The 25,137-nt window shown below is 39.3% G+C and overlaps 1 protein-coding gene and 1 non-coding gene across 6 annotated transcripts in view; both read left to right on the plus strand.

The window, feature by feature from the left end:
• RAD18 (RAD18 E3 ubiquitin protein ligase) overlaps positions 1-25,137 on the plus strand; it is a 110,869-nt gene that overhangs the window by 47,996 nt on the left and 37,736 nt on the right. For 4 of the 5 annotated variants that reach the window (XM_006070763.4, XM_006070764.4, XM_006070765.4 and 1 more), the window contains exons 10-11: positions 18,786-18,920; positions 21,146-21,323. In XM_006070763.4, the coding sequence (XP_006070825.3) occupies positions 18,786-18,920; positions 21,146-21,323 (313 nt within the window). The remainder of the gene's footprint in view (positions 1-18,785; positions 18,921-21,145; positions 21,324-25,137) is intronic. The other variant, XM_006070766.4, reaches the window with a different exon arrangement.
• Positions 20,630-20,701, plus strand: TRNAC-GCA. The gene has a single exon. It is a non-coding gene; the product is annotated as a tRNA-Cys (tRNA).

Genomic DNA, 25,137 nt, shown 5'->3' on the forward strand with positions numbered 1-25,137 from the left:
GGCTGCTCTCTCTGGGCCTCCTTCATGGCTGCTCTGGGGGGCTCCCTGTCACCGGTCTTCTGGGTATCCTAGCCTCCCTCCTATGGCAGCTGACTTATTTCAGGATCCAAATCCACTTCTTCTTTTTTCTTGTTTTGGTGGGATACATTTTCCAGGAGACTCTCTGGGAAAGCGGGTATTGCATCTGTACATAATTGGAAATATTACTTTTACTCTTGATTTATTGTTTGGCTTAGATAAATTGCCCACATAACTATTAGTAAAAAGCAGGACTGGAAATTAAACCCACACTCACCAGATGCTCAGCTTGAAGCCCTTTGCCTGTGCCATGCTTTGTATCTGAGTAAATAATCTGTGTGTTGGGAACTTCTTTTTGAGGGACTAAGCTTTAGTTTCAGGTTATAGTGCTTTTAAAAAGCTTAATTTTATGACTGAGTAACTTTGGTGGTTTTGTGATTGTGTATCTTATTTTCTTTAGCACTCTTTGGGATAGATTTGTATTCATTACTTCCTCTTTTAGAAGAGGAGAGAAATAGTGAAATCATTTTGAGCCTTAGTTCCAGATCTGTAGAAAGTATATTTGATATGGGGTTGAATGAAATGAGTTTATTAAATTACCTATGGATTTCAGTTTGCAAATGCTTTTGATAAGTCTTCTTAGTTAAGACTGAATTGCTAAGAGGTGGAATCTTAGCCTGACAGAGAATTACTCTAATTGCCTAACTGCCATGACAGACATATTTTGGGACTCTTCATGGTCTTTACCTTGGTAATAGATAGTTTTATACTTTGCCAAGAAAAGAAAAACTAACTTCTAATGAACACTCTGGGATTATCTCCTGAAACTTTTTCTGAGAGTACCAGCTTAATCTTGTAGGCAAGACATGTTAGCTTTATTTCTTCCTTTATTTTTTATTAGGTTGTTCATTAATTCACTAAATGTTTATTGAGCATCTGCCATGTGTCAGCTGCTGTTCTATATACTGAGTATAGAGCAGCGACAAGAACCTCTTGTCATAGAGATAATAGCATATTGTCATATTTGATATTTGTCATATTCTAATAGCAGACATTAAAAACAATAAATCAGCAAATACCACACTTTTAGATGGCAGATGCTATAAAGAAAATAAAACAGTAATTTGATAGGAATTATGAAGACATGAGTTGGGTGAACTCTGAGAGTTGGTGATGGACAGGGAGGCCTGGCATGCTGCAATTCATGGGGTCGCAAAGAGTTGGACTGAACTGAACTGATGAGGCCATTAGATAATATCATCAGGAAAAGGCTTTCCTTAAAGAGTTGACGTTTGATGTGTATATGTGTGCACGTTTAGTCATGTCTGACTCTGCAACCCGTTGGAGTATTGCCCACTGAGCTCGTCTGTCCACGGAGTTTCCAGGCAAGAATACTGGAGTGGATTGCCTTTTCCTACTCTAGGAGATCTTCCCAACCCAGGGATCCAACCCATGTCTCCTGCATTGGCAAGCTATAAAAAAATAAAATGGAGTAATTTGATAGAAATTATAGAGACATTAGATAATGTCATCAGGAAAAGGCTTTTCTTAAGGAGTTGACCTTTGAAATGAGGTAACAATTAAAATTAAAAGGTGAATTGTTACCTTAAAATGAAAGTAATGGTTCACAGAGCTGGAGGAATAGTAGTCCAGGCAGAGAGGACATCAAAGACAGAGGCCCTGAAGCAGACACAGTGTAGGTGAGTATGAATGGAGTGAAGGGGAGGGGATGAGTGGTGTGTAGGGAGGTGGGGCCAGACCCATAAGACCTTTTAGGAGTATATTTTGGGTTTTATTCTTACTGCAGTGGGAAGTCATTGGAGAGTTTAGAAAGACAAGTAATATGATTTTATCTACATTTAAAAACATGATGTCTGCTGACTAGAGAATAAATTGTAAGGTGGCAAGAAATAGTAAGAAAACCAATCTGACGGCTCTTTACTCAAGTACTATTTATTGGTTACCAGTTACTGTATCCCAGACAATATTCTAGATAATAGGAATATAACATTCAAAACCAGATAATGTCTCAGCTCAAGCAGAGCTTACATTATATTGGAAATAGTCAGACAGTAAACAAGTGAGTAAAATGTGTCAGATTCGTGTTATGTGCTATGAAGTGACTTCAGGTAGGGGTAGAAAGTGATGAAGCTGCTGGTCTGGGAAGATTTCTTTAAGTAGGTGAGAGACCTGTAGGAAGTGAGGCTGTTTTAGTAAATTAGGCCAGAGATGTGGCATTTCTAGAGTGGTCATAGAACTAAAATCGACAATTCAAGTCAATTTCAAGACAAAACTTTTGAAGTAGAGCCAGTAGTACTTGCTGATGAATTTAACATACCCCTATGACTAAAAGAGGAATCAGGAATGACCCCTACGTTTTTGGTTCAAGCAGCTGGAGAAATGATGATGCCATTTACTGAGATGGAGACCAGGGCAAGGATTGTGGATAGGGAAAGGGATCAGAATTCCTATTTTGCTATGTTACATTTGGGTTTCTAGTGGATATTCAAGTGGAAAAGAGAATTAGGTATGAATGGATGAATCTACCTAACTAAAAAGATGAGTGATTTAAAACTGTATACTTACATTACCTGGGAGGAGAGTGCTGTGGGGAACAAAGCCTAAAACTAAGCCCTGGGACACCGCAAAGTTTAGAGCAACAGTTCTCTCAGTTCTCTAAGCCTTTGTGCACTCTTAAAATTTGTCTAGCGCACCAGAGAACTTTTGTTTATGTGGGTTATAGTTGTCAGTGTGTATCATATTACAGATTAGAGTTTAGGGGAGTTCTGCTTCTGGCCAGGACAGAATAATTGGTATATACCCCTCTCCACCCTCCCCCAAAAACAACCACTGGTAAATGGCCAAAACACATGAAATAGTTTTCAAGATGTTAGAAACAACGATAACAAAGGACAGGAATCTCTGAGAGACGAAAAAGTGAGACGAGCACTGTAACAGTTTCTAGGCTGAGAGCAGGGGTTCCCAGGCAGAGCCTGGTGGGCTCTTGAGTTAAGGAGAAAGAAAGACCAGGGAAGCTGAAGGAGCTAAAGTTTGCAAGATAGAGTGTGGAGAGGAGAAAGTAGCACAGAGAGAGCAAGCCCTGGGGATGTGCAGAAGGTTCATCTTGTGAATTCGTTCAGTACAGAGTCTGTTCTCTACCACAAGATGAAATCAAATTAGAAATCAGCAACAAAGCCCTCTGTAAAGTCACCAGATAATTTGGAAACTAAATAATACAATTCCAAATAACACATGGGTCTAAGAAAAATTAAAACCAGGAAATTTCAAAAATATTTTAACTCACTTATAAACAACAGTAGATTCACTATATGTTAATGTCAATCATAAGTACTGTATTTTAATCATATATTAACACATCTGTGTTGAATCTAGAAAAATGATAATAGGTGATCTTATTTGCAAAGCAGAAATAGAGACATGGCTGTAAAGACTGAATATGTGGATACCAAGAGGGATGGGGGGTGGGGAGAATTGGGAGATTGGGATTGACATATATGCGTATTGACACTATGTATTAAATAGGCAACTATTGAGAACCTGCTGTATACCACAGGGAAATTTACTTAATGACCTGTGGTGACCTAAATGGGAAGAAAGTCTGAAAAAGAGAGCGTATATGTATATTTTCAGGTGATTCAGTGTATGGATTGACATTGACAGTGTGTGAATTGACTGTGTGGATCACAACAAACTGGAAAGTTCTTAAAGAGGTGGGAATACCAGACCACCTTACCTGCCTCCTGAGAAACCTATATACAGGTCAAGAAGCAACAGTCAGTTCAGTTCAGTTCAGTCGCTCAGTCGTGTCCGACTCTTCGCAACCCCATGAATCGCAGCATGCCAGGCCTCCCTGTCCATCACCAACTCCCGGAGTTAACTCAGACTGACGTCCATCGAGTCAGTGATGCCATCCAGCCATCTCATCCTCTGTCGTCCCCTTCTCCTTCTGCCCCCAATCCCTCCCAGCATCAGAGTCTTTTCCAATGAGTCAACTCTTCGCATGAGGTGGCCAAAGTTCCAAACATGGAACAATGGACTGATTCAAAACTGGGAAAGGAGTACATCCAGGCTGTATGCTGTCACCTTGTTTATTTAACTTATATGCAGAGTACATGTGCAATGCTGGGCTGGAAGCACCACCAGCTGGAATCAAGATTACCGGGAGAAATATCAACAACCTCAGATATGCAGATGATACCACTCTAATGGCAGAAAGTGAAGAAGAACTGAAGAGCCTCTTAATGAAAGGGAAAGAGCTTGAGAGTTAAAAAGCTGTCTTAAAGCTCAACATTCAGAAAACTAAGATCATGGCATCTGGTTCTATGACTTCATGGCAAATAGATGAGGAAAATGTGGAGACAGTGTCAGATTTCATTTTCTTGGGCTCCAGAATCAATGCAGACAGTTGACTACAGCCATAAAATTAAAAGATGCTTGCTCCTTGGAGGAAAGCTATAACAAACATCAGTTCAGTTCAGTTCAATCACTTAGTTGTGTACGACTTTGCGACCCCATGGACTGCAGCATGCTAGGCTTCCATTGCCAACTCCCGGAGTTTACTCAAACTCATGTCTATTGAGTCAGTGATGCCATCCAACTCTCTCATTCTCTGTTGTCCCCTTCTACCCCTGCCTTCAATCTTTCCCAGCATCAGGGTCTTTTCAAATGAGTCAGCTCTTCACATCAGGTGGCCAAAGTATTGGAGTTTCAGCTTCAGCATCAGTCCTTCCAATGAATATTCAGGACCAATTTCCTTTAGGATGGATTAGTTGCATCTCCTTGCAGTCCAAGGGACTCTCGAGTCTTTTCCAACACCATAGGTCAAAAGCATCAATTCTTCTGTGCTCAGCTTTCTTTGTAGTCCAACTCTCACATCCCTACATGATTCCTGGAAAAACCATAGCTTTGACTAGATGGACCTTTGTCAGCAAAGTAATGTCTCTGCTTTTCAATATGCTGTTTTGGTTGGTCATAACTTTCCTTCTAAGAAGCAAGCATCTTTTAATTTCATGGCTGCAGTCACCATCTGCAGTGATTTCGGAGACCCCCAAAATAAAGTCAGCCACCGTTTCCACTGTTTCCCCATCTGTTTGCCATGAAGTGATGGGACCAGATGCCATGATCTTAGTTTTCTGAATGTTGAGCTTTAAGCCAACTTTTTCACTCTCCTCTTTCACTTTCATCAAGAGACTCTTTAGTTCTTCTTCGCTTTCTGCCATCAGGGTGCTGTCATCTACATATTTGAAGTTATTGGTACTTCTCCTGGCAATCTTGATTTCATCTTGTGCTTCATCCAGCCCAGAGTTTCTCATGATAACAAACATTGACAGCATATTAAAAAGCAGAACCATCACTTTGCACACAAAGGTCCTTATAGTAAGGACTATGATTTTTCCAGTAATCTTGTATGGATGTGAGAGCTGGACCATGAAGAAAGCTGAGTGCCAAAGAATTGACACTTTTGAACTATGATGTTGGAGAAGACTCTTGAGAGTCCCCTGGACTGCAAGGAGATCAAACCAGGCAATCCTAAAGGAAATCAACCCTTGAATATTCATTGTAAGGACTGATGCTGAATCTGGAGCTCCAGTACTTTGGCCACCTTGTGCAAGGAGCAGACTCACTGGAAAAGACCCTGATGCTGGGAAAGATTGAGAGCAGGAGGAGAAGGGGACGACAGAGGATGAGATGGTTGGATGTCATCACTGACTGAATGGACTTGAGTTTGAGCTAACTCAGGGGGACAGTGATGGATAGAGAAGCCTGGAATGCTGCAGTTCATTGGGTCACAAAGAGTCAGACACAGCTTAGCAACTTAGCAACAGTAGCTGATTCACTTTTCTGTACAGCAGAACCTAACACAATGTAAAGCAACTATAGTCAAATAAAAATTTTAGTTTGATGCATGATACTGGTTGCTTAGGGCTGTTGCACTGGGATGACCCAGAGGGATGATACGGGGAGGGAGGTGGGAGGGGGGTTCAGGATGGGGAACACGTGTATACCTGTGGTGGATTCATGTTGATATATGGCAAAACCAATACAATATTGTAAAGTAATTAACCTCCAATTAAAATAAATAAATTTATATTAAAAAAAATCATACCATATTTTGGTAAGAAAAAAAAAAAAACTTTCCCAATACACAAAAATCAAAGTAAATGGAGATTTCTACTCCTAGCCCAGATGGAATAACAGACTATACTTACTTTCCCCCCTTAGAAGCTTGAAAACCAGATGAACTATATAAACCAATGGATTTTCAGATATTGGAAAAAAGGTAGCACAGGACTATTATCCCTGAGAGAAACAGAACAAATAAAATGATGAGCTCTACAGCTCCAGCAGCTGGCAGGCGGTTTTGGGTGGGGGGAGCCCAAAATAATCTTGTTGTATCACTGAATAGGTACAACAGAAATCAAAGTTGTGGAGGCCATGGTGACAGGACAGAGTCTCAGAAAGGAGGGACCCACAGAGAGAACAGAGCTCTAAAGATCTATAGAAAGATCTGGGCAAGTGTTTGGCTACCTAGCCTTCTAGCCTTGAATGAGAGGAAACTGCCCAAGACCAGAGAAAAACTTGGAAAGATTAGTTCCAGAAGAATTCTGGAGTTCACACAGGACAGGAAACAGCTTGAATTTCAACAGCCACCAGGCACACTTGAAAAAACTTCTTAGTATGTAAGGCTTTAGGCAGAAGCCTCAGAAAGATATTACTGCTTTATTAGTAAAGCTTAACTACCTTAAAGCCAGATAATACGTAGTTTAGGCTTTGCAGGCTACATATGGTCTCTGTCAAATGTTCTTGTTTGTTTATAATCCTTTCTAAAATGTGAGTACCAGTGTTAGCTTGAGGACCATACAAAATTTGGCCATGGGTTGCATTTGACCCTTGGACTATTATTTGCTGATCCCTGCTCTAGGCTACTTGTTGCTTTAATTTTCCTTAATAAAAATATTTTTTTCAGACTTTTTTAGGCCAGTTTTAGGTTCACAGCAAAGTTGAGTGGAAAATATTGATAGTTCCTATGTTTCTCCTGATCTGACACACGCACAGGCTCTCCTACTCTCAACACTCCCCACCAGAGTGGTACATTTCTTATAACTGATGAACCTACATTGACACCTTGTTATCACTCAGACTCCACAGTTTATCTAGAGTTCATTCTTGGTATTATATATTCTGTGGGTTTTGACAAACATCCAGTGCTATACTTCGACTGTTGTGGCACACAGGAATAGTTTCGTTGCGCTAAAAATGCTATGTGCGTCACATCTTTATCCCTAACCCCTGGCAACCACTTATCTTATTCCTGTCTTCATAGTTTTGTCTTTTCCCAAATGTCATACAGTTGGATTCATACAGTATATATTCTTTTCCTTAGTAATGCATTTAAGCTTCCTCTAAGTTTTTTCATGGCTTTATAGCTCATTGTTTTTGGGAGCTGAATAATCTATTTTCTGGATGTACCAAAGTTCAATGACCAGTTCCCTTACTGAAGAATATCTTGTTTGCCTCTTTTGGCAATTATGAGAAAAGCTATAATTAAATGTTCATGTGCGGGTTTTTGTGTGGACATAAGTTTTCAGTTCATTCAGGTAAATACTAAAGAATGTGATTGCTGGGTCATAAGGTACCTTTAGTTTTTTAAGAAACTGCCAGGTTATCTTTGGAAGTGTCTGTGCCATTTTGCTTCCCACTGCATATGGTGGTGTTAGTGTTTGGATTTTTGCCCTTCTGTTAGGTGTATAGTGGTATCTCATTGTTCTAATGTGCAATTCTCTAACGACATGATGTGGAGCATCTTTTCCTATGCTTACTTGCCATCTACATATCTTCTTTGGTAAATCTTTTTTGCTCAGATCTTCTGCCTATTTTTTAATTGGGTTGTTCATTTTCTTACTGAGTTTTAAAAGTTCTTTATATATTTTGAATAAGTCCTTTACCAGTTACATCTTTTGGAGATATTTTTACTCAGTCTTACTTTGGCTGTGTTCTCATTCTCTTCTCTTGATAATTTGCCCTGATAAAATTTGAAAGCAAAGCATGAAATGATTTTGTTGACTACAACTAGTTTGATGTGCTTCAGAATAAACTACTGGAGAAGGCAATGGGACCCCACTTCAGTACTCTTGCCTGGAAAATCCCATGGACGGAGGGGCCTGGTGGGCTGTAGGCCATGGGGTCGCAAAGAGTCAGACACGACTGAGTGACTTCACTTTCACTTTTCACTTACATGCATTGGAGAAGGCAATGGCAACCCACTTCAGTGTTCTTGCCTGGAGAATCCCAGGGATGGAGGAGCCTGGTGGGCTGCCGCCTATGGGGTCGCACAGAGTTGGACTTGACTGAAGCAACTTAGCAGCAGCAGCAGAATAAATTACAATACAGTTTAAGGATAGAATGAAATTTTGCCATCAACAATATAAAATTAACAGTATCCTATTGAAATTACCAGGCATTCAAAGAAGCAAAAAAAAAAAAAAAAAAAAAAGACCCTAGAAAAGAGAAAAATCAATTAATAGAACCGAGCTTCCCTGGTGGCTCAGACCATAAAGAATCTGCCTGCAATGCCGGATACCAGGGTTCAATCCCTGGGTCAGGAAAATCCCCTGGAGAAGGGAATAGCAACCCCCTCCAGTATTCTGGCCTGGAGAATTCCATGGACAGAGGCGCCTGGTGGGCTACAGTCCATGGGGTCATAAAGAGTCGGACATGACTGAGCAACTAACACACAGGCATGACAGAACTGGTAAAATTAGTAGATAAGAATGTTAAAACAGCATTTACAAATACGCTCTTTATGTCAAAAAGGAAGAATCAAGGAGGATCCTGCTGAGTTGAGAAGAGAAAAAATGAAGTCGCTTAGTCGTGTCCGACTCTTTGCAACCCCATGGACTGTAGCCTATCAGGCCCCTCCGTCCATGGGATTTTCCAGGCAAGAGTGCTGGAGTGGATTGCCATTTCGTTCTCCAGGGGACCTTCCCGACCCAGGAATCGAACCGGGTCTCCCGCATTGCAGGCAGACGCTTTACCGTGGACCCTATAAAAAAGACCAAATGGAATTCCTTAGATGACAAACATACTTGAATTGAAAAATGTACTGGATGAAGTAAAAACAGATTAGGGAATAAATTGAACTAAATGAAAATGCGTCATATCACTGTGGGTTGCAACTGAAGCAGTGCCTGGGAGGAAATGTGTAGCATTAAAAGCTGATACTAGAAAAGAGAGGATGTTTTAAATTCTTCATAAATACTTTCATCTTAAGAAACTAGAAAAAAGGGTAAATTCCATCCAAAGCAAGCAGGAAGAAAGTAATAGTGAAGATAGGAGCAGAAATCAATGGAATCAAAGACAGGAAAATAACAGAAAATCTATGAAACCTCAAGCTGGTTGTTTGAAAAGATCAACAAAATTGAGAAACCTCTAGCAACCCTGATTAAGACTAAAAGAGAGAAAACACAAATCGTGGATATCAGGAATAAAAGAGGGAGGATACTAAGTATCTTATTGTAATTAATAAGTATTACAAGTAACTGGCAATGCATTTGGGAACATACATGAAATGGACAAATTTCGTGAATAACACAAATTACTAAACCAGAGAAGGCAATGGCACCCCACTCCAGTACTCTTGCCTGGCAAATCCCATGGACAGAGGAGCCTGGTGGGCTGCAGTCCATGGGGTCACTAGGAGTCAGACACGACTGAGTGACTTCACTTTCACTTTTCACTTTTATGCACTGGAGAAGGAAATGGCAACCTACTCCAGTGTTCTTACCTGGGACTGCGGAGCCTCGTGGGCTGCCGTCTGTGGGGTCACACAGAGTCGGACACGACTGAGCAGCAGCAGCAGCAGCAGTCAAGGAAAAGTAGATAAGCATGAATATTCCTTCATCTGGGAACTAAATTGAATTTGCATCCCCAGGAAGAAAATTCCAGATCCAAATGGCTTCGGTGGTGAATTTTATGAAATACATAAGGAAGGAAATAATACTAATTCTAAAATAATTCTTCTAAAAAATTGAAAAGGAAGGAATACTTCCTGCCTTAAAGTTTTGACCAATATTCTTCATGAACATAGATGCAAAAATTCTTAACAGTATTTTGGTAAATCAATTCCAACATTACATGAAAGGATAATGCATTATAGTTAAGTTATTAAACCAAGGGATTTATCCTAAGATGGAGAAGGAAATGGCAACCCACTCCAGTATTCTTGCCTGGAAAATCCGATGAATGGAGGAGCCTGTTAGGCTGCAGTCCATGGGGTCGCAAAGAATCGGGCACGACTGAGTGACTTCACTTATCCTAAGAATGCACGACTGGTTTAATGTTAGAAAATTAATCAACATAATTCAGTGCATTAATAGACTGAAGAAAAACACTGTATAATTTTTTAAGTAGATGCAGATAAGCATTTGCAAAATTGAACACTCAATAATTAAAAGAACTCTTACTAAACAAGAATTTCATTAATCCTGTATGTGTTGTTCAGTCATTAAGTTGTGTCTGACTCTTCGACTCCCTGGACTGTAGCCCGCCAGGCTCCTCTGTCCTCCGTTAACTCCTTGAGTTTGCACAAATTCATTTCCTTTGAGTCAGTGATGCTATCTAACCATCTCATCCTCTGCCACCCCTTCAATCTTTCCCAGCATCAGGATCTTTCCTAGTGAGTCCACTCTTCGCATAGGTGGCCAAAGTATTGGAACTTAAGCTTCAGCATCAGTTCTTCCAATGAATACTCAGGGTTGATTTTCTTTGGTTTCTGGTTTGCTTTGGTTTTCTTTGGTTTCTGGTTTGGTCTCCTTGCAGTTCAGGGGACTCTGAAGAGTCCAAATTTGAAAGCATCAATTCAGTTTAGGAGATCTGAAAAACTTACAACTAATGTCATATTTAATGGTGAAATAGTGAATGTTTCTTTTCTGACTGGAAACAAGGTAGAGATATCTGTTCTTACCGTTGTTCTGTGGATTCAGCATTGTACTGTGGATTCTTGCCAGTGTGATAAGGCAAGAAATAGAAAGAATACTCAGATTAAAAGGAAGAAATAAGACTTTTTATTCACAGTAAACATGATCACCTTTAACAAATAGTAGGAATCATAAAAGGAAAAAAGTAATACATTCTATCTTATTAAAATAAAAACTTTTACTCTTCAGAAGACAGATATGAAAATGAAAAAGCAAGTAACAGATTATGAGGAAATATTATAAAATTTGTATTTGACAAAGTGCTAGAATCTATATTTTATCAAGAACTCTTACAATTCAATAATATGTCCTAGGTGGTATTTTTTATTTTTTTATTTGGCCATACTGTATGGCTTTTGGTATCGTAGTTTACCAACCAGGGATCAAACCTAAGCCTTCAGCAGTGAGAGCAGAGTCCTAACCACTGGACTGCTAGGCAATCCCCAGTATTTTTAAAAAGGCAAATATTTCAACAGATTCCTCAAGAAAAGAAAATACTCATATACCAAATAACTACATAAAAATATATCATTTGTCTTGTTAGTCATTAGTCACGAATCTTTGGAAAAACAGAAATTAAAATAACAGTAAAATAATACTACATGCTTATTTTAATGGCACAAAAGAAAAAACAATACCAAGTGTTGACCAGGATGTAGAGCACATGAAACTCTTATACATTTCTGGTGAGAATACAGAAAGATACAGTCGCTTAAGTAAACAGTTTAGTAGTTTGTTATAAATTAACACATACACCTACTTACTCCTAGCTATTTACCCAAGAGAAGTGAAAGCATATATCCACACCTAGATTTTTAGAATCAGATTTGTCAAGATGTAGTTTACAAAAAATAAAGTTCATTATTTATAAGTAAACAGTTTGATGAGTGTTACAGATAAATGTTACAGCAGGTTATTCATACTATCTTAAACTGAAAACAATCTCAGTATCCGTAAACACATTGCAATACATTCAAAAAAGAATTAACCCCTGACATTTGAAACAACAGGATGAATCTCAGAAACATTATACTAACAGAAAAGCCAAACTGAAAAGGTAGCACCCTGTATAATTCCACTTATGAACCCTTCTAGAAAGGACAAAAGTATGGTAACAGAAAGCAGATTGGTACTGCCCTGGGCTACAGGTGGAAAAAGGCAGGGACTGACTACAAAGGAAGTCCGTGGATAATTTAAATCTTCTGTTTTATGGTTGTGTTGGTAGATAAAACAGCTATGCTGCTGCTGCTGCTAAGTCGCTTCAGTCGTGTCTGACTCTGTGCGACCCCATGGACTGCAGCCTACCAGGCTTCTCCATCCATGGGATTCTCCAGGCAAGAACACTGGAGTGGGTTGCCATTTCCTTCTGCAATGCATGAAAGTGGAAAGTGAAAGTGAAGTCACTCAGTCGTGTCTGACTCTTAGCGACCCTATGGACTGCAGCCTACCAGGCTCCTCCATTCATGGGATTTTCTGGGCAACAGTACTGGAGTGGGGTGCCATTGACCTCTCCCTAACACAGCTATACATTCTCTTAAAATGCATCAGATTGTCCACTTAAAAATTTTTTTGTGCAAATTATTTTTCAGTAAGTCTGATCTTAAAAAGTTAGTGAGAAGAATAATACTCCTTTCTGTTTTTGCAAATCTCTTTAATGTCTTGCTTACTAGAGACATCTTGACTCTCACTCACATTAACTTCTGCATTTAAACTGTTGTCATGTGTTGTTTTAGTTAAAATATATGAAAAGTATCCAGTTTATGAGACAGGTAATTGATTTCATGACTCATGTTTCACAACACACTGTGGCAAGAGTGGTTTCATAGGAGAGGATACATCAGAAGCACTTAGAATTGATTGAGACCAAATTTGAAGTGAGGAAGTGGAGATATGAAGGCAGACAACTCTTAGGGCAAGTTTCACTGTGTCAATAAGAGAGAGAAATGAAGTCAAAGCTGGAGGTGGGTGCTGGGTCCAGGGACGGTTTTGTTTGTTTGTTTGTTTTTAAATTTTGTTTTATTTTTAAATTTTACATAATTGTATTAGTTTTGCCAAATATTTGTTGATAGTTCAGTTGGTAAAGAATCCGCCTGCAATGCAGGAGACCCCGGTTCAATCCCTGGGTTGGAAAGATGCCCTGGAGAAGGGATAGGCTACCCACTCCAGTGTTCTGGCCCGGAGAATTCCATGGATTGTAGAGTCCATGGGGTCTCGAAGAGTCGGACATGGCTGAGCGACTTTCACTTTAAAGTTGGAAGATAATTAACCCAGTGGTTATCTGATCTGTTTTTACTGCAACTCACAGTGACATTTTTATTTTATATTACTGTTAACTGTATGCACGCATATTACTGAAATAAATTTTGCAAAACAATTTTTAATCTTTCCATGTTCTTAAAAGGTTGTATTTAGATGTTTTCAAATGATGTTCGTACGCACCTTCCTTGAGCTTGACTGTCTCCAACATTAGAAAAAATTGTTTTCTGTCATTTTTTTCTCAGAATTTCTTCAGTGACTTTGAAAAAATAAAAGTAGTGAGATAATTGACTTCCAAAACCAGTTGGTTATGCTTATCCAAACCATAACTGATCTTACTTTTTTAAAAGCGGGGACAAATTACAGAATTCCTGTGTGTTCCCTGCCTCCACACATGCATAACCTCTGCAAATACCAACATCCCCACACTAGAGTAGTACATTTGTTACAGTTGTTGAGCCTACATTGACACTCATAATCACACACAGTCTGTAGTTTACTTTTAGGTTCTCTCTTGTGTTGTACATCCTATGGGTTTTGACAAATTAGTGATGTGTATCTACCAGTACAATATCATACAGAGTGTTTTCACTGCCCCTGAAGTCCTCTGTGCTCCATCTGTTCATCTCCCTTCCCCACCCTCAACCCCAGGCACTGATCTTTTCACTGTCTCCATAGTTTTGCCTTTTTGTGAATATCCTATATATAGCTGGAATCATATAGTATGTATGTAGCCTTTTCAGATTGTCTGCTTTCACTTATGTGCGTGTCTGCTCAGGCTTTTCAGTTATGTCCAACTCTTTTGCAACCCCATGGACTGTTGCCTGCCAGTCTCCTCTAACCATGGGATTCTCCAGGCAAGAATACTGGAATGGGTTGCTGTGCCCTCCTCCAGGGGACCTTTCGGACCCAGGGATAGAACCCATGTCTCTTACATCTCCTGCATTGACCGGCAGATTCTTTACCACTAGTGCCGCCTGGGAAGCCCCTTGTGTCACTTAGTACTGTTCATGTAAGGCTCTTCTGTCTTTTCATGCCTTGATAGCTCATTTCTTTTCAGAACTGGTTGACACTCCACTTTCTGGATATACCACAGTTTGATTGATTATCTGTTAACCTACTGAAGGACATCTTGGTTGTTTCCTCTTTCCATTTTAATGCACTCTGGCACTTTTTATCCTATTCTTTTTGTTTTATTAAGAAAAAGATGCTGATCTGGACCTACTAAGTTGTATTCACAACCCACACTCTAACTTTCAAAAGCACAATCCCATCCCAAACTTACTTGTATGCAGTGGGAAAGATTCAAGAGAGGAGAAGTTGGTGATACAGTAAAGGATAAATGCATATATTACATCCTTGAGAAGGCCTTAATGGAATCCAGAGCATAAATTAGAGCTTGGTCCTTAAATGCAGCAAGGACAGCCTTTGCATGCTCACTGCAAGGGAAGATAGATCATGTGTGCACAGATGAAGTAGTAATAGTTGTAAGATGTCAGAGTTCCTGTTAGAACTTATCTGTATTTTCAGAGTGATGTGAGCCCAACTGAGAAGGAAGTGTTGCAGTTTTGGCAGAAGTGTGAAGTTGTCATTTTGGAGAATTGTAAAAGTTTACTGGAGAAAGGTAGAAAAGTTGTATGATAGTGCTGAGTGCTTATTTGAGACTTATGATCATAAATTTAAAGTGAGGCTAGTCAGTTCACAGATGAATGAATAATCCCATAGTGAGTGTTAGCTTTTACTATTAATCTGTTCTTCATCCATGTTTCATTGCATGAATGTCATAGCTAGTTGGTAAAAAAAAGACATGAGATTTTATTTTGGGAGACCCTGACTTCAAACTCTTTCTGTGATATAAAGTAGATGAGTATGTATCTCATTGGTGTCACTGTACAGGCTTGAGTCTGTGCCACTCTTGGATCCTGGTTTTGGTTCACCCCTGGGTTCATGGGCAGACCCAGAGATACTCTGGGTCTAAAATACGCTCTAAAAAGAGCAGTGAAGGTAGTCAGGGTATGAAGGACTTGACTTGGCACTGAAGAATATTATATTTCCACTTGGCAAGGCAGAAAGGTATGATTCAAGGACTAAAAATCTTGAAGAATATGACTTGGTTGCATGTGAGCTTATTCATCTGCTCCTGCCACTATCTGATCCACTTAAAACTTTTAAGAGGTAAATTCAGGGCATTGAATTTAAACTCTGAAGTTTTCCTTGCCAAATGGCATTACTCCTAAAATGAGGTGGCGAAATGAATAGGAACGATTTTATCAGTCGTAATCTCTTGGCATTGTTCACTTTTTGAGCAGTTGTTGTTGGACTTCTTGAGCCAAAGCTGGAGCAGTGGTTGCCATTTACTTTTGTTTCTAGTCTAGCTGGAGGGGTAATTAGATTTAAAAAGAAAATCTCTTTTTTAAACCTGGGATTTTATTCCTTCAGAAGACAAAGTCATTAAGCCTTCTTAACTGTTACGAGATTACATTAGGAAGTTTCTTGAGTAATTCTTAAATCCATAATTCGTAAGTTAACAGTGGAGGAGACTTGTTAACAGAGTTGATTAGATTATGTAGACCCCATTAGTGCTGTTGCTCTTGCCTAATCATAAGATCTCACCTGTTTCTGAAGAGCTCAGCTTTCCTAATGATCTTTATGGGCAACTTATTTGTTCCTGAGGTTTTAGCCAGTCTCTTATTTAAAACCTACCAGACACTTTACAGCCCAACACATTAGTTTCACTGGGAGTTTGCATACACATACCATACACATAAATATGTTGGAATTAGGAACAGTCTCTCCCTAATGTTCAAGGAACAGTCACATGTATAGATCAGGGAATACTGAAATAAATGTGCAAATAGAGGCAAAACTAGCTTCTTCCACGTTAGGGGAGGGAAGTCAGTCACACCTTCACCAGACAGGATTCTACTTGTCTGTAAGAATTATTTTCCATTGCCATTAGTTATTTACAATTTACAGAGCTGTAACATAGCTCATAGGGGATAACTGGAAATCTGGAAGAGTAGGTTTAGAAATGCATCGTTTTTCAACTGAAGCACAAATTTCCCCCTAAATCCAGCTATTCATATTTCACTATAGAGAAAATGGTGTTTATTGGATGAAAACAGTTTAAAAACTTTTAATTATTTGCAGTATGACTCTAAAATTGTATAGAATTTACAACAACATTTTAGACCATGACTTAAGTGTTTAAGGTTGCTACGGTGTTTAAGTGGAGAAGGAAATAGCAACCCAGTCCAGTATTCTTGCCTGGAGAATCCTCTGGACAGAGGAGCCTGGTGGGCTGCTGTCCATGGGGTCTCACAGAGTCGGACACGACTGAAGAGACTTGGCATGCATGCATGCATTGGAGAAGGAAATGGCAACCCACTTCAATGTTCTCGCCCGGAGAATCCCAGGGACAGGGGAGCCTGGTGGGCTGCCGTCTGTGGGGTCGCACGGAGTCTGACACAACTGAAGTGATTTAGCAGCAGCAGCAGTGTTTGCAACCTCAGCTGTTTGAACCTTGGTTCAGAATAAAAAATAGATGTCCTCAAATCCATGCTCTAACAATGAATGAGTGGCTACTCTTTATTGAGTAAATTAATGTACATTAATAGTGGTGACCTGGAGGTCAAGCTTAAATTATCTTCAGAGGTATTTGAAGTAGTAGTAAATTAAGATTGATTAATTATAATATACCAAGATAGATTGATGGTGGTGGGGGTCTTAGATTATCAAAGGGGTTCTGTTAGAAAACAGGCAAGAAATGTGAAGGAAAAGGGGGAATTAAAGTGTGTATTCTTTGTTTTTATCCATCTTTCCTAGAAACTTGTACTTTTAAACTCAGTTAATATTCTTCCTCCTAGTACGGTTGTATCTTAGAAGTTAGACTGGTGTCTTTTGGAAATATTTAAGAAAACAGCCTCTTTCATGCTCTAACAAAAAGCTTTTTTAAAAGAGTACGGGATGTGGGAAGAAACCTACAGATGTAAACTAGGAATGTTATGTTTCAAGTCTATCTGAGAATAGGAGAAGATACTAATATAAAAGAAGGTTGCCACAGCATCTCCCCCTGCCCCCTCCCCCCGCCCGCCTCCGCCCCCGCAACTGCCAGGCTTCTTAAATTCATTGTAAATGAGTTCAAAGGGTGCTGTTCTTGAGCACATTTGTGTTCTTCTTGAAGTAATGCTCAAAATTCTCCAAGCCAGGCTTCAGCAATATGTGAACCGTGAACTTCCTGATGTTCAAGCTGGTTTTAGAAAAGGCAGAGGAACCAGAGATCAAATTGCCAACATCCGCTGGATCATGGAAAAAGCAAGAGAGTTCCAGAAAAACATCTATTTCTGCTTTATTGACTATGCCAAAGCCTTTGACTGTGTGGATCACAATAAACTGTGGGAAATTCTGAAAGAGATGGGAATACCAGACCACCTGACCTGCCTCTTGAGAAATCTGTATGCAGGTCAGGAAGCAACAATTAGAATTCGACATGGAACAACAGACTGGTTCCAAATAGGAAAAGGAGTACGTCAAGGCTAAATATTGTCACCCTGCTTATTTAACTTCTATGCAGAGTACATCATGAGAAACGCTGGACTGGAAGAAGCACAAGCTGAAATCAAGATTGCTGGGAGAAATATCAAAAACCTCAGATATGCAGATGACACTACCCTTATGGCAGAAAGTGAAGAGGAACTAAAAAGCCTCTTGATGAAAGTGTAAGTGGAGAGTGAAAAAGTTGGCTTGAAGCTCAACATTCAGAAAACGAAGATCATGGCATCCGGTCCCACCACTTCATGGGAAATAGATGGGGAAACAGTGTCCGACTTTATTTGTGGGGGCTCCAAAATCACTGCAGATGGTGACTGCAGCCATGAAATTAAAAGACACTGACTCCTTGGAAGGAAAGTTATGACCAACCTAGATAGCATATTGAAAAGCAGAGACGTTACTTTGCCAACAAAGGTTCGTCTAGTCAAGGCTATGGTTTTTCCTGTGGTCATGTATGCATGTGAGAGTTGAACTGTGAAGAAGGCTGAGCGCTGAAGAATTGATGCTTTTGAACTGTGGTGTTGGAGAAGACTCTCGAGAGTCCCTTGGACTGCAAGGAGATCCAACCAGTCCATTCTGAAGGAGATCAGCCCTGGGATTTCTTTGGAAGGAATGATGCTGGAGCTGAAACTCCAGTACTTTGGCCACCTCATGCGAAGAGTTGACTCATTGGAAAAGACTCTGATGCTGGGAGGGATTGGGGGCCAGAGGAGAAGGGGACGCCAGAGGATGAGATGGCTGGATGGCATCGCTGACTCGATGGACGTGAGTCTGGGTGAACTCCGGGAGTTGGTGATGGACAGGGAGGCCTGGCGTGCTGCGATTCATGGGGTCACGAAGAGTCGGACACAACTGAGTGACTGAACTGAACTGAACTGATTATATTCTTGATGTTCACTTTGTCGATTGTAGACGTACGTGTACCTTTTATAGTCCTGATTTACTGACCTCTTTTGAATTCAGGTAAAAAACATCAGAATGAATTTCATCTTCTGGTGGATCAAGCCAAAAAAGGATACAAAAAGACTGTTGGAATGTCCAAAAGAAAAGCAACAAAAGGAGATGAATCTACAGAAAAACTGTCCTCTGTATGTGTGGGTAAGAGACTTTAATTAAAAACAGAAGTATATTGAATTTTACTATTTTTAATATAAAAAAATAAAATCAAAGGACTTTACTTTGGACTTACTAGTATGTGTCTTCTTAAGTAAAACCTTCATCTGTTTTTGATGCATGTCTTTGGAGAAGTTTAATGTTGGGGCCTCATGTGTTCAGCTTTATTTGGAGTTCTCTCCTGAGATCCATGGACAGATAAGAAGGATAACTGACTTTCACTGCCCATGCTTGTTGAACAATACTTGTCCGCAAGAGGAAATTTATCCTGTGGAAGCTTACGTAGGAGTGGAAGGGGCTTCCCTGGTGGCTCAGGGGTAAAGAATCCGCCTGCCAGTGCAGGAGATACGGATTCCATTCCCGGTCCAGGAAGATCCCACATGCCAAGGTGCAGTGAAGACCGTGTGCCACAACTATTGAGCCTGTGCTCTAGAGCCCGGGAGCCACAGGTGCTGAAACCTGCATGCTCTAGAGCCCATGCTCTGCAACAAGAGAACCCACTGCAAAGAGAAGCCTGTGTGTGCTAGGACTAGAGAAAAGCCTGCACAGCAACAAAGACCCAGCACAGCCAAAAATACATACGTTAATTAAAATTTTCTTTAAGTGAAAGAAGAGAAGAATATAAATCAGGTGTAAAAATAAAAGATACTCATGTTAAATTCCTTCTCCCTGGATTACCAACTTGATTGTATTCGCCCAGAAAGTTGAGTGATAGAGTCACCTGGGTTCAGTGGGTCATTGTGTCCTTTTAACCTGGTCGTAGGTGTCTGTTTGCAAGAGAAGATCCTAGAGATCCTGTCTTAGTTAGCTGCTCATTTCCATTTCCCAGATAAACGTTAGAGGATATGGCTTGTATTGGTAATGAGCAGGCTTAGTGAAAGCCAGACAACATCAGGAGCTTAGTTTTAGGAATTATACTCTTGTGTGATATATGCTGTTCTCCAGGGTAACAAGAACTTATACTTATTTCTGGAAAAATCTTGATCATATGAAGTTGGGAAGGTTTGTTTGTTTGAAGAATATGTCTTACTCCTTTTCTGTAATTTTTCCACAAAACCTTGACAGTTCTTGTTGGTGTCCTTTGTGAAAGGTCACTTGTCTCCACAAGTGCATGAGTGGTGTGTAAAAGCTCTGCTTCCCTGTGAGCAAACATGCGAAAGGAGATTCTGTCCTCATGGCACATGTCAAGGGGGTCAGGTGCTTACTCAGTCCCTGACCTTAAAGTCAGCACAGCTGAAGTCCCAGCACAGCCCTGCCACGCATGGCGAGGGAGGGTCTGCACACTTACGACTCCTGCACGGAGATAACTTTCTGCCTTCATATTTGCAGACCTTTGGTCACACCTGCAGGTCACATTCTGGCAAACACTGTCTGCATCCCCTCATCTGTCCTGGGCCTTGATCTGCAATAAGAGACCTCAGAAAGTGAGAATATGACAAGGGATGAGTAGAAATGTGATGTGTCTGGATCAAATAGATACCTTGGTTATGTCTGATTAGTTTTTCTTTTCACCAGTGAATAGTAGATTCTGTGTAACAGATTTAGGAAAATGACCAGAAAGATTCACTACCATACAGCAGTCAGTGACAAAGATTGTAGTTGTCTTATTAATTGAATCTTTAATACTTTTTTGCAATTTTTTTTATGTTTATCACTATTCTCTGATCTATGAAATATGCAGGAATTCTTGAGCTTCCCTGGTGGCTCAGATGGTAAAGCGTCTGCCTGCAATGCAGGAGACCCGGGTTCGATCCCTGGGTTGGGAAGATCTCCTGGAGAAGGAAATGGCAACCCACTCCAGTATTCTTGACAGGAGAATCCCACGGATGGAGGAGCCTGGTAGGCTACAGTCCACGGGGTCACAAAGAGTCGGACACGACTAAGTGACTTCACTTTCACTGTAAATAAAAGCCTCATTAGAATTATAAGTTTTTCCCCGCTCTTGATTTCAAAGAAAATTTTATTTTTGAATTAATGAATCTGGAAATACATGGGTGGACAGTGTAAGCAAATGGCACAAGTGTAGTGCTTATTCTTTATTCTCTGGCTCCAAAACTAGAGTTTTGGAGTCAATGTTACATAAACTTCTATATTACCAAGTACAAATAGCAATATTAAATGTAGTGGAAATAATAAATACACAGAGGTTATAAATTTTAAGGTACTCTTAAATATTTCTTTTTTTTCCTTCTTTCCTTTTTCTTTTGTAGGACAGGAAGATAATAAAATTAAATCATCAGATACACCCTTGGTAGAAACAAACCACTTCCGTCAATCAAAGCTGGACTTCCCAGGGAAAGTAGAGCGTGACAGACAAGATGATTCTTTCAGTTGTACTGATATTCAAGAGGAAGCTCTTTCTTCATCAGAATCAGATTCATTCAAAAGGTAAGAAACTTGCAGTAGTTGATTATTTTAGATTTCTGTTTCCTGTGCATGCTAAGAGACAGGCAAAATTAACCAGAAAATAGCTCTGAGGCCTGACACTGTTCCTCCTCTCCTCCCATCGTCTCCTGCCACTTTGTAAGGTTCACAAAGGGAGGAGGGCAGGATGTGGAGGGTGTGTATTGCAATCACAGGGGACTTTGTTTTCTGCTCTGTAGCCTTTTCTTTTTTAATTGGAAGTTTTGGCCACAGCAGTCAGAGCAGAAAAAGAAATAAAAGGAATCCAAATTGGAAAAGAAGAAGTAAAACTCGCACTGTTTGCAGATGACATGATCCTCTACATAGAAAACCCTAAAGACTCCCCCAGAAAATTACTAGAACTAATCAATGATTGTAGTAAAGTTGCAGGATATAAAATCAACACACAGAAATCCCTTGCATTCCTATACACTAATAATGAGAAAATAGAAAGAGAAATTAAGGAATCAATTCCATTCACCATTGCAACAAAAAGAATAAAATACTTAGGAATATATCTACCTAAAGAAACTAAAGACCTATATATAGAAAACTATAAAACACTGGTGAAAGAAATCAAAGAGGACACTAATAGATGGAGAAATATACCATGTTCATGGATTGGAAGAATCAATAGAGTGAAAATGAGTATATTACCCAAAGCAATTTATAGATTCAATGCAATCCCTATCAAGCTACCAATGGTATTCTTCACAGAGCTAGAACAAATAATTTCACAATTTGTTGGAAATACAAAAAACCTCAAATAGCCAAAGCTATCTTAAAAAAGAAGAATGGAACTGGAGGAATCAACCTGCCTGACTTCAGGCTCTACTACAAAGCCACAGCCATCAAGACAGTATGGTACTGGCACAAAGACAGAAATATAGATCAATGGAACAAAATAGAAAGCCCAGAGATAAAAAAATTTTAATTTTTATTGAAATATAGTTGATTTACAATGTTGTATTAGTTTCTGCTGTACAGCAAAGTGAATTGGTTACACATATACATATATCCACTCTTTTTTAGATTCTTTTCCCACATTGGCCATTACACAGTATTGAGTAAAATTCTCTGTGCTATACAGTAGGTCCTTATTAGTTATCTCTTTTGTATATTGTAATATGTATATGTTAGTCCCTATCTTCCTAATTTATCCCCCCTCCCTTACCCCCTGGTAACCATATGTTTATTTTCTAAATCTGTAACTTCTTCTCTTTTGTAGATAAGTTCATTTTTATGCTTTTTTAAGATTATACATATAAGCAATATCATGTGGTATTTGTCTTTGTCTGACTTACTTCACCCAGTATGATAATCTCTAGGTCCATCTATGTTGCTGTAAATGTAGCCTTTATAGAGATATTTTTCCTAAAGTTAGAAAAGAAGGCCTGATAGACAGTAAAATTTTTATCAAGAGAGTGGGTGAAGGAGATAAAGAAACTATACTAGAAAGTAGAGATGACAAGAAAGACAAAAAGAAAAGAATTTAATTGAGCAAATATAATGGATGGGAAACCTTCAAAAATGAGAGATTTGAAGGTGAGTCATTTTTCCAAGTGATTGTTTAAAAGACAATTTAAGATGATGATGTGATTTTGAAAGATGACATAGCGTTAAGCTGTGTATTGTTACCATTTTGTGTTCAGGTTGGGTGCAGCATTCTCTTGGGTTTCTGTGCCGTAACTGATCAAACGTTTCAGTTTCTATTGGATTTCTACATTTTCCTCAGTGTTTCTTATACACCTGAAGCTGTGGTAGAGCTCTTCCTATAGAAAACTTTTGTTTCTAATATCTTTCACATCATTTTGACAGTGGTAGGTGTTGCCTTTTGAATGAATCCTACTAATCTGAAATGCTAATAGCAACGTGACACTGTGAATGTGTCTTGGAAATTATTTGATCTTTGCTATTTGTTCATATAAAAATTGTTAACAGTACTCTAGAACGGTAGATTCTGTCTCATCTAAAATACCAAATTAAGAAGAAAATTTTTATAAGAAGAGTATTCCCAAAGATCCTCTATTTTCTTAGAGCTCTTGGGAAACAGCTTCAGGTTATTTAGAATCAAGTATTAGGAACGGAGAATCTTCTCATTTTTCCCTGAGCATTTCAGGGTCAGAAACATTGTATCCTGAGTTGGGTAAGGGCAGAACACATGGTAGCCTGAGTTTTTCCAAGACCTGGACTGATGGACAGTTCTGGGGCAGTAGGTATTGTTTGTTTTTAAACACAAAACTTACCAGAATACAGGGTAGAAATGGAAGAGAAACAGAGTCCTTGGAAAGAAGAGTGAGTTTTTAAGCATAGTCATGAGATCCTTGAAAATTCTGGAATGCCAGGATGAAATGGGACATTTTTATAAATTTGTAGTGGGGCGAATGGAGGAGAGTGAAAGGGGAGACATATGGCAGCCAGGTGGATTTTTATCTACTGGTGAAAGTGTGGGAAACAGGATGAGTTTATTGGCAGTCTTGGTCTCAGACAAACTTATTCATGTTTGAACTGTGAGAGGATTATTAAACCATTTAAATTTTTTTTTAAAGTAAGCTCTTATAGTTTTCTATAATTTAATGCATGTATGTATGTTTACACATTCACCCATACACCATGACCAGTGAATCTACCTGCTAATTGCAAATTTTTACCAACTTTATTGAGATAAAATTTACATACTATACAGGTCACTCATTTAAGTGACAGTCAGTGGTTTTTAGTGTTTCCAGAACTACACCACCATCACCACAATTTTAGAGTGTTTTCATTGCCCTCCAAAAGAAACCTCATCCCCGTTAAGCCATCACTTTCTATATCCTCCCAACTCTCCTGCCAATCACTGATCTACTCTCTGTCTTTGTGGGTTCACCTTGTCTGGACGTTTCATATATATGGGATCATATAACATGTGGTCTTCTGTAACTTGGCTTCTTTTACTTAGCATATTGGCTGCAAGGTTCATCCATTTTGTATGAAGTTTCAGTACTATATTCCTTTTTATTTCCATAATATTCCATTGTATGGATTTGTATTTAATTTCTTCTTTTATTAGTTGATGGACATTTGGGTTGTTTCTAATTGCAGCTCTCACAAGGAAAAAAATTACTGACTTTTACTTGCAAACTTTGGAAGCTTAGTTCTAGAGACTGAATATAAGGATTGCCTGGGTGACCTTGAGAAAGCAGTCAGTGTCTGTTACTCCTTTCTCAAGTATGAATAAGTCTTTCTTTTCATTTGCCCTTTTATTTTGTCAGATTAAGATTTTTAAGTTTGAAAGATTGAGTCTGTTCCTTATATACAACCTACAAACTAAAGCTAAGGGGACGGTGTGAGTGAAGTGGTGTTTGGTTTGATACAGGGCAGGCCACTGGGCAGCTGAGTCCACTGGAGATTGTTAAGGAGGAAGTGAGCAAGGGAAGCACCGGTGGTGCAGCCGAAAGGACCGGCTTCGAGTCGGGATCTGCTGGCTGATTTGGGAGACCATCTTTGAAGTCTGTTTCCATCGCTATAAAAAGGATATATAAATACCTTCTATCTCAGATCTTTTGGGAAGGTGAAATGAGATAATAAATGTAATAAGAGTCTTTGATAAATATATGGTTATTATTTCTAGTTTTATAAAGATCAAATCAACTGAATTTTCTTCAGTAATACTGGAAAACTTGAGCTTCTAGGACTGAATATTTCAGAAATGCTTTCATAGTCCCCAATTCCTTCATTCTAATTCTTAAGCTGTATCATAGGAGTAAATTCCACAGTTTATCTTTTTTTTCTCTACTTCTGTTCTGAACTTTAGAAA

The sequence above is a fragment of the Bubalus bubalis genome, chromosome 21, assembly GCF_019923935.1.
Source record: "Bubalus bubalis isolate 160015118507 breed Murrah chromosome 21, NDDB_SH_1, whole genome shotgun sequence".
Lineage (NCBI taxonomy): Eukaryota > Metazoa > Chordata > Mammalia > Artiodactyla > Bovidae > Bubalus > Bubalus bubalis.